Source organism: Artemia sp. Qi Xiang Cuo, chromosome 19 (genome assembly GCF_049724085.1).
Source record: "Artemia sp. Qi Xiang Cuo chromosome 19, ASM4972408v1, whole genome shotgun sequence".
Lineage (NCBI taxonomy): Eukaryota > Metazoa > Arthropoda > Branchiopoda > Anostraca > Artemiidae > Artemia > Artemia sp. Qi Xiang Cuo.
The window spans coordinates 62,192,685-62,207,682 of NC_142812.1; the positions used below are offsets into that span (position 1 = coordinate 62,192,685).

Below are 14,998 nucleotides of genomic sequence, written 5' to 3' on the forward strand. Positions count from 1 at the left end.
GTTATTGATGTTAAAAGTAAAGATCACCATCTAGTAGTGTCTAGGGTTAATTCAATGCTGAATTTTCGGAAGGATAACCACCTCCCGGGAAGTTATGATGTTGGTAGACTCCAGGATGAGAGTTTGAGAGAAACTTTCCAGGAACAGTTGAATGCTAAACTTGAGAGTTTAAAATTTGATAATGTGGAATATGGTTGGAATAATTTTAGAAAAATAATTTTTGAAGTTGCTGAAGGTGTATTAGGGAAGAAGGCTAGAACTGCAGCTAAGAGTATTAGTGAAAAAGCTTTATGTTTAATAGAAAGGAGAAAGGACTTGTATAAGAATTATCTGAGTGATAGATCGTATGAAAACAAAAGAAATGTAAAGAGAGTGGAGAAAGCAATAAAATATGAAGTAAGAAGGTGTGAAGTGGAGGCAATGGATAAAATTGCCGAGGATCTGGAAGATGCAGCTAGACGGCATAATAGTAAAATATTGTACTGGCACGTTAACAAATTGAGAGGGAGTAGTCAATCCGGACTTGTCCCAGTTAAAGATAGGAATAGGGTCGCAATTAGTGATAAAGAAAAACTAAAGAGAGATGGGCCAAACATTTTGAGAACTTGCTTAACCGAGATAGAGTTGCAGGAAAAAATATAGAGGAAAATTAAAAAGTTTGTGATACTTTGGATGTGAAGGAAGATTTGTTTTGTGAGGAGGAATTAGCAACAGTATTAAAAGGATTGAAGAATAATAAGGCTCCAGATGCTGATAGGGTGGTAAATGAGTTTCTTAAATAAGGTGGCTCTAAGGTTAGAAATAAGTTATTGAAGATTATGAATATGATTTTTGAAAAAAGGGAAGTACCTAACGATTTTAGGAAAACTTTAATTAAGCCACTTTATAAGAAATGTGATAAAAGTGAGTGTGGTAATTATCGAGGCATTAGTCTGGCCTCTCTAGGTAGTAAATTACTTAGTAATATGATACTTTTTAGACTGAGAGATGCCGTAGACAAAGTTTTAAGAGAAGAGCAGTGCGGTTTTAGAAATGGTAGAGGATGTGTCGACCAAATTTTCACTCTAAGGCCAATAATTGAGAAGTGCCTTAATTTTCCAACACCTTTGGTCCTCAGTTCTAAAGATTAAGAGCAAGTGTTCGTTTCTGTTGATAGAAAAGCTTTAGTGAAGGTTTTATCCTTGTATGGTATACCAGACAAATACATTAAAGTCATTAATGCTATGTACGAAAATAACACTGCTGCGGTTAAGGTAGGAAATGAGGTTAGCAGCTGGTTTTGTAATCAGGAGTTAAGCAGGGCTGTGTTCTATCCCCCTTCATATGGATTATTTTGATGGACTTTGTTTTAAGGAGAACAGGAAAGGCAATGGGAGACCACGGAATCGAAAGGGGAGGAAAAAGTCTCCTGGACTTGGATTATCCTGATGATTTAAGCATCCTAGATGAAGGTGTGAGCAAAATGAATGAAGTTTTAGAGGTTTTGCGAGTTGAGGGTGCTAGAATTGGTTTGAAGATTAATGTAAGGAAGACTAAGTCACTAAGGCTAGGAATAATTGAAGATGAAAAGGTGATGTTGGGTAATGAAAAGATTGATCAGGTGGGCAGCTTCACTTATCTTGGTAGTATCAAACAGTTCGTGGTAACGAACTGTAAGTAAGGAGCGACCCGGCTCAATGGTAACCAAAACTCTAGAAAACGGGTTTTTGATACCAATAGATATATCAAAAGAATCAGATTTCAATGCTGATTTCAAATATATAACTTTCATCAAGTTTAGTGATACCCATCAAAAGTTACGTGCCTTAGAAAATTTGGCTGATTTTCAAATAAAGGGGGAAAGACCCCCTAAAAGTTATAGAACCATAATGAAAATCACACCATCATATTCAGCGTATCAGAGAACCCTACTGAGGAGGTTTCAAGCTCCTATATACAAAAATGGGGAATGTTACATTTTTTGCCAGAATAAATATCACGGATACCTATTTCTTTGTTTTTAGTTTTTTTTCCCCAGTGATAACCGTATCGATCCATTTGTCCTAGAATATAGTGGGAGTGCTCATTGGAACGGAGATTCAAAGTTCTAGTACCCTTTTTAATTGACCAAAAAAAATGGAGGGCAACTAGGCCCCCTCCCACGCTTATTTTTTTCCCAAAGTCACCCGATCAAAATTTTGAGATAGCCATTTTGTTCAACATGGTCGAAAATATGATAAATATGTCTTTTAGGATGACTCAATCACCCAAAGCTCCCCGAGGAAGGGCTAAAAGTTATTAGCTTTACCCAATTTTAACATATAGTATTGGCTATTGGGACGTATACAGAAGTTTTCAGGAGCTTTTTTTTCTGGTTGTGGGAGGGACGGGTGGGTCGGTGGTTATGTTGGAGGATCTGTTCATGAAGGAAGCTTTCATGGGGGAAGGGAAATTGCCATGAAGGGGGCGCCGGACTTGCCAGCATTATTTATTGGTTATTGGGAAGTAAATAACTATTTTCAGGAAGTATTTTTTCTGGAGGGGAGGGGGGGGCTAGAGGAGGGGGTTAATCTTGAGAATATTTCCGTGGAGGATGTTCCTTTGGGGTAAAGTACATTTCTATGAAGGGGGCGCCAGATTTCCAAGCAGTATTTAAAAAACGATCAGAAATTAAATAAAAAAAAAACAAGCTTTTTCAACTGAAATGTAAGAAGGAATATTAGAAATTAAAACAAACAGAAATTATAACGTATGTGAGGGGGTTCTCCCCCAAGCTAATACCTCGCTCTTTACGCTACAGTTTTTTTTAGTGCTTTCAAAAGAGCTATGTATTCTAATTAAATGGCCTTGGTATTTCAGGGGTTTGTGAATCAAATTTTTTTTTAACTTTTAACGTAAAGAGCAAGGTATTGACTAAGGGTCTCCCTCATATACGTAATAACATATACGTAATAAAAAAAAACAATAAAAAAACAAGCGATACGGCTCAATAGTAATCGAAACTTTTAAAAAGGGAATTTTGATGTCAATAAATGTATCAGAATATTGTGTTTATAATGCTGATCCTAACTATATACATTTCATTAAGTTTAGTATTACTCATCAAAAACTACGAGCCTGAAAAAATTGAATCAATCTTTTAAGGAGGGGGGAAAAATCCCCCTACAAGTGAATGAATTTTGATGAAAATCACACCGTCAGATTCAGCGTATCAGAAAACCCTATTACATAGGTTTCAAGCTCATATCTGCAAAAATCTGCAACTTGTATTTTTTGCCAGAAGAAAAATATACGAATAGAGAAGTTAGTTACGTAAGTTAACTTGTAAAGACATCCATTTAGCAAAAGAAAAGTAAAATTTTTATGCAAATAAAAGCTGCATTAATTAAAAAACGTTCAGAAATTAAATAAAAAAAACAATTTGTTTTAACTGAAAGTAAGGAGCGACATTAAAACTTGAAACGAACAGAAATTATTCCGTATATGAAAGGGGCTGTCCCCTCCTCAACGCCTCGCTCTTTAGGCTAAAGTTTGACTCTGTCTCACAACTTAATTTTTTAAAACAATAAAAAACTTTAGCGTAAAGAGCGAGGCGTTGAGGAGGGGACAGCCCCTTTCATATACGGAATAATTTCTGTTCGTTTTAAGTTTTAATGTCGCTCCTTACTTTCAGTTTAAAAAACTTGTTTTTTTTATTTAATTTAAGTAAGAGACTGATAATTTTACCGTTTGGGAAACGGGCAATAGCCATATTCTTGTTTGTAGGAAAGACATCCTTCATTAGAAGTACACCCCGATTCTTTTGGAGAGAATTTGGGGAAAACAATTTCGGAAAGTTTATTTTAAATTAAATTTTGTTCGTTTTTTGATTGCAAAAAGTTTCAAGTTTTTAAAAAGACTCCTTATTTGAAAATAAGATTTTTTTTCAACATCAAACTTTCATCAAAGTATCAAAACTAGTATCAAAGTAACAATATCAAAGTACGAAAGCATCAAAGTAAAGAAAGGATCATATGATAACAAGGTATCAAAATAAACAAAGTATCAAAGTAACAATAAGCAATTTGCACAACATACAGCCTTTTTTTATTTTTTTTTTTTAATCCCACCTCCTCTCCTCTCGGTGACATAATAATATTTTGCACTTAATTTCAAACTGTAATGTCACCTACACTAATTTAAAAACTTCTTTTATTTTTTAATTTGGGTAGCCAAACATAATTGATGAAGACAAGATATACTACTATAAATTTCAAAACCACAAAAAATTGCCATTCCCGGTAATTGCACGGTGCTCTTCCCCCATAGGTATCAAAGTAAACAAAGTATCAAAGTAACAATAATTAAGTTGCGTTACTCAGAGCCCTTTTCCTGGGGCGGGGGGGGGGGGGGTCAACCCAGGAAGCATAGTTATTTGGCCTTTGAACTATTTTGAAATGGCTATCTCCAAATTTTTATTGGATGCAATTGGGGAAAAAGGGCTATCGGGGGGCTAGTTGCCCTCCAATCACGTTTGACTATTGAGAAGGGCACTAGAAATTCTGATTTACAATCAAATAAGCTTCCTCCGAAGTTTATATGACCATCCCTTCCATAAGAACCTTATATACCCCCAGAGCCCATTTTAAAAAAACTTTCACCCAGATTCTGGGGGGGGGGCTGTTTTATCCTGGGAGGCTCTATTATACTATTTTTGGTCTATTTTTTTACAAAATGGCTATAAAAAAATTCGATCGGACGCATTTTGGGAAAAGAAGGTTGGTAGGGTGGGAGGATAGTCGCCATCCGATCACTTTTGACTCTTAAATGTGAATTAAATAAAAAAAACAAGTTTTTTAAACTGAAAGTAAGGAGCGACATTAAAACTTAAAACGAACAGATATTATTCCGTATATGAAAGGGGCTGTCCCCTCCTCAACGCCTCGCTATTTAAGCTAATTTTTTTTATTTTTTAAAAAAATAATGTTGTGCTACAAAGTCAAACTTTAGCGTAAAGAGCGCGGCGTTGAGGAGGGGACAGCCCCTTTCATATACGGAATAATTTCTGTTCGTTTTAAGTTTTAATGTCGCTCCTTACTTACAGTTTAAAAAACTTGTTTTTTTATTTAATTATTAGTAAAGATGGTGGGAGCAGTGAAGATGTTAAAAATAGAATAGCCAAGGCTCAGGGTGTGTTTTCACAGTTAAAAAAAGTTTGGAAGAATAGGAAGATAAGTCTGCAAACCAAGATTAGAATATTAGAAGCTACAGTGATGACAGTGGTCAAAAATGGCTCTGAAGCATGGGTGCTCCAAAAAACGGATGAACATTTGTTAGATGTTTTCGAGAAAAATTACTTAAGGATTCTTCTGAGTACCGGACTGACAGAGTGCATTTCCATAAATAGGCTATGCGAAAAATGTGGTTCAATGCCACTTTGTAGGTATATAGCGAAAGAAAGTCTGAGGTGGCTAGGGCACGTTGTGCGGACGAAGGATGACAGATTGCCGTAGATTTTAAGCTTGATTTTCATATTCAATGTAAGCATTACTCGCTTTAAGATCTATTAATTCATTTATATTGTTACTTGTAAAATGTTTATTGCTATGATTGTTTATTTAATTTTTATTCGTTTTGGGTTTCATTTATTCTTTAATAGTAATTTCTGGTCGCTTTGAGTTAGAATTTTAAAAGGTATTTGTATCTGCTAAGGTTAAGCTTAAAATGGCCTTTACTTTTCTTTAAAAAACTTATTTTTCGGAAAGTTTTTTTTTTATTTAATAACCATAAACAATGACAGTCTCTGCGCCCTAGGTACTATGACCTTGCGCAATGCATAGTTTGTACGCTCTAGGGGTTATAACCTTGTGTAACGACGGTCTTAACGTCCTAGTTGTTATGACCTAATGTAATGACAGTCTCTACGCCAATGGCGTTATGACCTTATGTAACGGATGTGTGTACGCTCTTGGCATTATGACCTTATGTTGTATACTTATTATTATACTATATAATACGCTATTATCAGAAATTTTAAAAACAAACAATAATTATTAAAAATGTGTTACAATTTTCAATAGATTTAAACTAGCTAATTCCTAATTTGAACGTTGGCTAAAAATAAATGTAAGTAGGTCATTAGCGTTAAATATTTTTGTCTAAGCACTTAAGGGTTTACAGCCATCAAACAAAGAAATACATCAACCATTAGAAGCAAAAAGGCTTTAAAGATGGCTTTTCCTAATCTGTAGGCCAAATTATGACCATATGTAAAAGTATAATATCTTTTTACCATACCCAAACCATTAAAATGCAAAGAATTGATAGCTCAATCACAAACAAAACTAAAATCAAAACTATAATACGCAGAAATCAATCCAAACAAATAACCTTTAATAGGGTATTTCCGTTAAACTTTGTTCTTCAACCGCAAAACAAAAACTGATTGGACTTATATATGTGAACAGGGCTGTTTGTCATGGTGATATTTTTGCGAAATTTTTGTGGTGTTTAACTCTGGCTACGTATTAAAAAACTGAAGAGGCTTTTGTTAATAATATACCAATGTGTGAGGTAATAGGAGCCGCCAAAGCGGATTGGTTCTATTGTTCCTTGCAAATTTACAAAAGATTGTTTTATCTTCATTCATGATAGCCATTTTGTATATGTCTTGTATTTCTTTCAGGTACTCGACATACATTGGAATACAAAAGAGACAAAAGACACCAGTGATTCACAGAACAGACATGGAGATTTGGAGCAAATGTTTCAAGAAGACAATCTTGTCAGTTCCTTCATTGTTGACTGTCCCCCTGATAGGAATAGTGTATCTTACAGACTCCTTCACCGTCTGGAATTGAACAATTATGAATCTTCTGATAAAGAACAACAAGATATTTCCACTCTTCTTAACACTTATTCACCCCGAGATAACATAAATGTCTTAGAGCTTCTGCTTGAATCAAGATTTTCTATTCCAATATCATCCAAAAACACTTTGGAGTTACTTCGGATAACACAAAGAATAGAAGAGCACGTGTTTCTCGGAGAAGATCTAAAGCTTCCACGAGTTGCCATAATAAGCCAAGTAAGAAACTTTGAAAGTTCTACAAACTATATTATGGAAGATCTCTTTAACTTGAGAAGCTCTCAGAAAAATATTGAAATATCCCCTTTAGAGGTTGGCCAAGGTTTAGTTTGTTGTACAAACAGGAACAAGAAAGCCTGCATTGTTATACATATTCAGGGTGATTTTGAACCATATTGGGAATTCATCAATGGTTTTGTTGACTACCTTGTGGTTGAGGATGAATATTCATCTAAGTTAGATAAAATATCTCCATTTATAAGTAAATATTCTTCCAGAAAATCTTTACCACAATTCATTACAGTATGGATTCCTAGTCAGAAGAGATTCATTAATCCTGATAATAGTCCCTTCAATATTATTGAAGGCCCCTTGAAGTATCTGATTGAAATGCATCAGAAACAGAAATTAGGCGAGGTTTTTGGTTTTGCTGGACAGCATGAAAAACCCTTACACTCGATTTCTTTGCTTATTGATGGCCACTCAACACCAAATTTACGGTTTCCTACATTAGACATTTTGAGAGAAATGTACAAAAATGTTTCAGATCTGGATGGCATTGAAAACTATAGGTCAGATGTTCTTGTTCTGCAACAAAGTTTTGCTGTAGAAGGTGCATTGCAAGGCGATTTAAACGAATTTACACTAAAAAATGACGAAAAAGGTCGTTTAGAGACAGAATTAAGAATATATGAACAAAAGAAGCTTCGCGAGAGTCACTGCAAAAATTTTACTGCACAGTACCCAGAAAATCACTCCCTAATGAAATACTTCCTTAAAGGCTTCCAGAAAAAAAGTATTGACAATATTTTGCTTCATTTTCGTGTGCTTGAGGATGGTATTGCACTAAATATGAAGAATTCCAAAATTGTGGCTGAACTAGATGAAGTGCTACGTGAAAAAACCACAAAATTCGTCAAACACCAGAATTTACTCACTAAAGGCTCTGAAGACCAGGAACGTTATACAGAATCTGTTAGGGAAGAGTATATAACTGCAAAAAAGAAACGGAACCATGCTTACATGTCTGTACGTCACTTGTGGAGGGAAGCTGCATTACTTTATTCATCTGGAATATCAGGAAATTTTGACTATTTGCCACAAATGGCAGCCGCTTGCCTGATTTCTGGAGAAACCTTAGAAATTTATGATGGAGATGCAAACATGCTAAATGATGATTGGATAGCAGCTATTTTAAAAAATTTGAAATATTTACTCCCAAACAAAAGAGTTTTTGTATTGTCTGTACTAGGGGAGCAGAGTTGCGGAAAATCAACATTACTGAATGTCATGTTCGGAATTCGACTTACAACGAGCTTAGGTCAGTGCACTAGAGGTCTTTCAATGACACTAATAAAAACAGTAAACAGAAAAGAATACGATTATGTCATTATATTTGACACTGAAGGTGTCCGCTCACCCGAACATAAAGGTATTGATGGTAGCGTGAAGCGGGATAATAAAATTGCGACTCTCTCCATCTTACCATCAGATGCAGTTATCCTTGTTATTAAAGGAGAAAATGACAATGCTTTGAAGGACATTTTACCTATTGTTGCATTAGCGTACAAGGGATCTAAGCTGGCAGAGGAAAAAGAGGGCATAGTTGGCTGTAAGATATTTGCAGCCTATAATCAAGTAAAGTGTGATGAAAGGAACATAAATAAGCTTCAGATGATTTTTTCTGAACTATCAGCAAACCTTGCTGAATCCCTAAAAACAGCAAATTTGGTACAAGATTCGGATGTTCACACCTCTGTTAGGTTCCCTCCAATGTTTACTAATGAGGAGGACATACGGGTTTTTGGATGTAATACTAAGGGTGATCCACCGAACGATATTCCAAATGAGGAATTTAGTGAGAAAATTATCGATTTCAGAGAGTATATACATGACCAAGTCGTAACTCAGCCAGGATGGAATGCCCGAAAAATAGAAAGCCTAGACAAGTATTTATTTTTAGTTTGGGACTGCTTGAAAAATGCTAACTTTGACCTATCTTTTGAAACAGTAATTGATAGATACACATACACTGAACTTCAAAGAAAGTATCATGATATGAGAAACGAATTTCACAAATCATATGAGGACGAATATGATTTCTTGATCGCAAAATATAAAAAGGATTTCTCTTCTACAAACAAAAAACCGAGTACCTTGTGGGAAATATTGAAGCTTGTTGAAAATTTCGAGGTGAGGATGAGACCGCAAACTGACAAATTTAAAAACAAAGTTGAAAAAATCGTTGAAGAAAAAAAGAAGTGGCAACGTGAATATTTAACAATAGCTAATGACACCATTAAACTTACAAATGTTCTTTGGCGTAACAAGCTGGAAACATTCTTGAGAAATCTACTTCTCTTTGACGAGAAAATCAAAGAATACGAAAAAGAAATGAGAAATCATGTAAAAAAAGCTTCAAAACTAATGGGTATTAAAGAAAAAACGAAGCAAGAACTAATAGATATGTTTGAAAATTCCTTTGAAAGTATTTTACAAAAGGCTAAAGAAGGAAACCCTCCTTTGGATGTCAGGGAGGCTGTCATGAGGGCATACAAAGACAGTCAAACTATTAAATACCTAGGAGTTGATCTCCTATTGGGAAACAAGGAAGGTGGCCCCTCTTTCTGGCAGACTATTGGGAGTAAAAATCAGGAATTTTTTTATTGGGTATCCCATGACGAAAATACTGAAAATGAAAGGGAGAGAGCTGTTGCATCTGTTGTAATGAAGTTTGCACGAGGAAGAAAAGACTACTCTGATTTAGTTGTGCATGACGTTATTAGTGAGATTGAAAATTACCTAAAAAACTTGAGAGGGATTAATAAGAATGAGAGAAAAAAAATTCATAGATCGGCATACGATCTATTAGTACATATTTTTTGTGACATACAAAACAAGTGGGAGCAAGAAAATTCTGTTTATGTGCGCTTCTGTTCAATGAAAGAAGTTATGCGTGGTTTTTATCTTGACGTTGTAAAGGGTGTTGAAGAAGTGGAATTCATAAAATTGAGACTTTCTGATTTTTTTTCAAGACAGACTTTCAAAGCTTTTGAAAGTGAAGTTGAAGAAGTTGTTATCGCTATGTTAAAAAAAAAATCTTGGCCTGGGTCAGCAAAATATATGCAAGGTCATATGGATTTATATTTGATTCAAGAGGTAGAAAAGAAAAGAAAAGGTATTGGAGAAGTTTTAGATCTCATTAATGATGTTGCTAAACTAAAAAAACTTACAACTAGCAGACTGATCCGCCTTGGAATTGAGCAAGTCCTTGAAACTCAGAAATGGGAGGAGTTCCAAGGTAAACTGGAAACTTGTCTTAGAAAAACGTATGATGATTCCCCAGAAGGCGAGGAAAAAGGACTAAAACGTTTTCAATTTCGTCAGCTACTTAAGTCCTTTAATGTTTTCGAAAGCAGATACATACCAGACGAACTTAAAAAAGAAATGAACACTATTGGCCGGGCAGACTTCGAACAAAAGGATGTGAATTTTGAACTGGGACACATTGAAGCCATTAATGCTTCATTGCATAAGTCCTTTGGATCCTTGAACAAAGAAATGATCATTGTTAATATTATGGCTCGACTTGAAAACAACGTCTATTTTGAAGAAGGATTTTGCACGGCGTGTCAAAAGCCTTGTCCCCTTTGCAAGAGTCCATGTTTTTTTGATTTCTCTCACAAGGGTCCTCATGACACTTTTCATCAGCCATATGGCTTGTTAGGTATGCATTACAAAGATAGCGGTCAGTTGACAGCCAATGCCTGTAATACTTGTCCTCTTGACCAGATTTTCATACTTGATTATGGAGAAGAATGGCATTTCTCTGATTTTTCAAAGATTTTCAATGATTGGCTTCAGCCTGATAGAACTCAGCGTATCTCAGATTACCGAGAATACTTGATCCGGAAATATAACAAAGAAATTGCAAATTTTTATAAAAAAAAACCTTGTGACTCACTATGCTCTGCAGAAGACCTGAATGTTGTCACAAACAAAATTAAGAGTAAGATTGATTTTGAAAAAGATTTTCCAATTTTTTTTCCAGATTTTTCCAAAGTTTAAAGATGAAAACATGACATTAATTATAATGAAAATACTCTATCAAATAAACTCACCGGTCTTATTAAATTCTAGCATGCAAAGGTTAAACTAAGAGAGTCAATCAATCTTACGAATTCAAGGAGATGAACCCGTTAAGCGGAATTCCTATTTCAATATTAAAAAAGGTACGTTTTTAAATCGAAAGAAGATTATTTGCTTCTTTTGAATGCCTTTGATAATAGTCCCTTAAAAGGTATTTTGAACTATAGGTGCCAAGGCACCTTTGTTTAACCAACTGATTTTTCATGTGGTACATCTGACACAAAGAATTATTGGATTTATTTCGTTTCTTTTCAAAATATTTGATTATGAATGAACATTAATATATCGTTGATATGATCTCAGCTATCCAACTGGGATTCAGACTAAAGACTTTTCATATGTTCAAAATCCAGTGAAAGGAATGATTCAATTTCGAAAATCCTGTCTGCATTATTTACTTCACACATTACATTGTCCTGGGTTATGTTTTAGTAGGTAGTCTGGCATAAGTTCGTTATTTCCTTTTTTTGAGTCCATGTTTGTCTTTTTTCATTTTTATTTTATTTTTATTTCTCCAACATTTATGAAAACTAAGCTTTCTAAAAATAAAACCAAAGAGTATATGATGATGTAATTGTTTCACTGTTTAAGCTATTGTTGAAATAATTTTTAATTAATATATCTATTAAACTATCTATTTGTCTTATATCAAAAATATGACTAACATTACTGTTGCCTCTCAGTAACACCAAATCAAAGGTTTTTTTGACATTTTATGACCAGACTCAAATTGGAAGTTGATAAAAATGGAATAAAAGAAGTATTGTCATATTTTCAAGTATCGACCAGTTCTTTCTACACTTACAGAAGTTACTTTGCACCTTTGTAGATAAGGTTTGAAAACAGCTATTTCAATCAGATATACAAATTCAGAAAAGTGTTGGGAATGGTGAGAAAACTTTGCTTTAGACTTATTATTTAAGATTCTGTTTTCGAAAATTTCAGGGATGGCATTTACTAAACCCAAAATACAAAAATATCCATATAAAGGGAGAGTTTTCGCAGTGAAAACTATGGATTCGATAGTTTTTATTTTTAGTATCTTTTGGTTTTAAATTTTCTTTCTCTTTTTTTAGTCAGGTTTTAAATTGTGTCTTCGTCAGATTCCACACGCTTTATTTAATGACGGCCAAATGTTTGTGAAGTTATTCTCTTTATCTTCTGACTGGCCAAAAAGTCAATGGTGTATTCAAGATTTCTCCTTTGTTTGGTTATGGCAGTTAATTTTGTTTTAGACCTTATAAACAAAATTAAAGGTTTTACTACAGTTTAACAGATCTAAGAAAAATTGATTGTATGTTAATTAGTTGTTATTCTTCGGGGAATGAAAAAAGGGCAAAACTAAAGTATTGCTTTTACAACAACAAACAGTCAAACAGTTCGTGGTAACGAACTGTAAGTAAGGAGCGACCCGGCTCAATGGTAACCGAAACTCTAGAAAACGGGTTTTTGATACAAATAGATATATCAAAAGAATCAGATTTCAATGTTGAGTTCAAATATATAATTTTCATCAAGTTTAGTGCTACCCATCAAAAGTTACGCGCCTGAGAAAATTTGGATGATTTTCAAAAAAAGGGGGAAAGACCCCCTAAAAGTTATAGAACCTTAATGAAAATCACACCATCATATTCAGCGTATCAGAGAACCCTACTGTAGAGGTTTCAAGCTCCTATCTACAAAAATGTGGAATTTTACATTTTTTGCCAGAAGAAAGATCACGGATGCGTGTTTATTTGTTTGTTTGTTTGTTTGTTTGTTTTTTTTCCCAGGGGTGATCGTATCGACCCAGTGGTCCTAGAATATCGTGGGAGGGCTCATTGGAACGGAAATTAAAAGTTCTAGTGCCCTTTTTAAGTGACCAAAAAAATGGAGGGCAACTAGGCCCCCTCCCACGCTTATTTTTTTCCCAAAGTCACCCGATCAAAATTTTGAGATAGCCATTTTGTTCAGCAGGGTCGAAAATATGATACATATGTCTTGTAGGATGACTTAATACCCCGACGTTCCCAGAGGGAGGGCTAAAAGTTATGAACTTTACCCAATGTTAACATATAGTATTGGTTATTGGGAAGTATACAGAAGTTTTCAGGAGGTTTTTTTCTGGTAATGGGAGGGAAGGGTGGGTCAGTGGTTATGTTGGAGGATCTGTTCATGAAGGAAGTTTTCATGGGGGAAGGGAAATTGCCATGAAGGGGGCGCCGGACTTGCCAGCATTATTTATTGGTTATTGGGACGTATACCACCATTTTCAGGAAGTATTTTTTCTGGAGGGGGGGGGGGGGGTAGAGGAGGGGGTTTAAAGTTCTAAACTTTCCGGGGCGGTTGTTTGGTTGGGGTTAGGGACAGTTCTATGTAGGGGGCGCCGGATTTCCAAGCATTATTTAAAAAACGATCAGAAATTAAATAAAAAAAAATAAGTTTTTTCAACTGAAATGTAAGAAGGAATATTAGAACTTAAAACGAACAGAAATTATAACGTATGTGAGGGGGCTCTCCCCCAAGTCAATACCTCACTCTTTACGCTACAGTTTTTTTTTAGTGCTTTCAAAAGAGCTATCTATTCTAATTAAACGGCCTTTGTGATTCAGGGGTTTGTGAATCAAATTTTTTTTTTAACTTTTAACGTAAAGAGCGTGGTATTGACTAAGGGGAGAACTACTTCATATAAGTAATAACATATACGTAATAAAAAAAAAACAATAAAAAAACAAGCAATACGGCTCAATAGTAATCGAAAATTTTAAAAACAAAATTTTGATGTCAATAAATGTATCAAAAGAATGTGTTTATAATGCTGATCCTAAATATATAAATTTTATTAAGTTTATTATTACTCATCAAAGGCTACGAGCCTGAGAAAATTTAATCGATTTTTTAAAGAGGGGGGAAACATCCCCTACAAGTGAAAGAATTTTAATGAAAATCACACCGTCAGATTACCCTATCAGGCGTATCAGAAAACCCTATTACATAGGTTTCAAGCTCATATCTGCAAAAATATGCAACTTTGTATTTTTTGCCAGAAGAAAAATATACGAATATAGAAGTTAGTTACGTAAGTTAATTTGTAAAGACATCCATTTAGCAAAAGAAAAGTAAAATTTTTATGCAAATAAAAGCTGCATTAACTAAAAAACGATCAGAAATTAAATAAAAAAAACAAGTTTTTTAAACTGAAAGTAAGGAGCGACATTAAAACTTTTAAAACGAACAGAAATTATTCCGTATATGAAAGGGGCTGTGCCCTCCTCAACGCCTCGCTCTTTACGCTAAAGTTTGACTCTCTCTCGCAACTTTATTTTTTAAAACAATAAACAACTTTAGCGTAAAGAGCGAGGCGTTGTGGAGGGGACAGCCCCTTTCATATACGGAATCATTTCTGTTCGGTGTATGTGTTAATGTCGCTCCTTACTTTCAGTTTAAAAAACTTGTTTTTTTTATTTAATTTCATAATAGGTCAACTTAAAAAGGTTAAATTTTTGAACTAATAAAATGAAACCCTAAGAAAACTTGAGGCAATTTAACATTAAAAGAAGCATGGCGAGTAGACTTTGCAAAACTAAAAGTTAGAGAACTAAGAACACTTTGATTTTAAACCCTATTGTAGGTTCTAGCGGAACGAAAATCACTATTTTTATCAACTAAAGAAAAGGTACCAATAACAAAAACAACAAATAAACCTCTGAAATCTAATTAAAAGTGAAATCCGTCATTTGGTATAAGATTTCAAGGAATAAATTAATTATTTATCCTACAAACAAAATATCCAGTGGACTTTGAACATTGTACAATAAATGGTAA

The 14,998-nt window shown here is 34.5% G+C and overlaps 1 protein-coding gene across 1 annotated transcript in view; it reads left to right on the plus strand.

Annotated features, from left to right (window-relative positions):
• Window positions 1-11,829, plus strand: part of LOC148941091 (interferon-induced very large GTPase 1-like) — a 91,053-nt gene extending 79,224 nt beyond the window's left edge. The window contains exon 5 of the mRNA XM_089104871.1: window positions 6,644-11,829. Coding sequence (XP_088960997.1) covers window positions 6,644-11,113 — 4,470 coding nt within the window. The 3' untranslated portion in view covers window positions 11,114-11,829. The remainder of the gene's footprint in view (window positions 1-6,643) is intronic.
• Window positions 11,830-14,998: the final 3,169 nt, after the last annotated feature.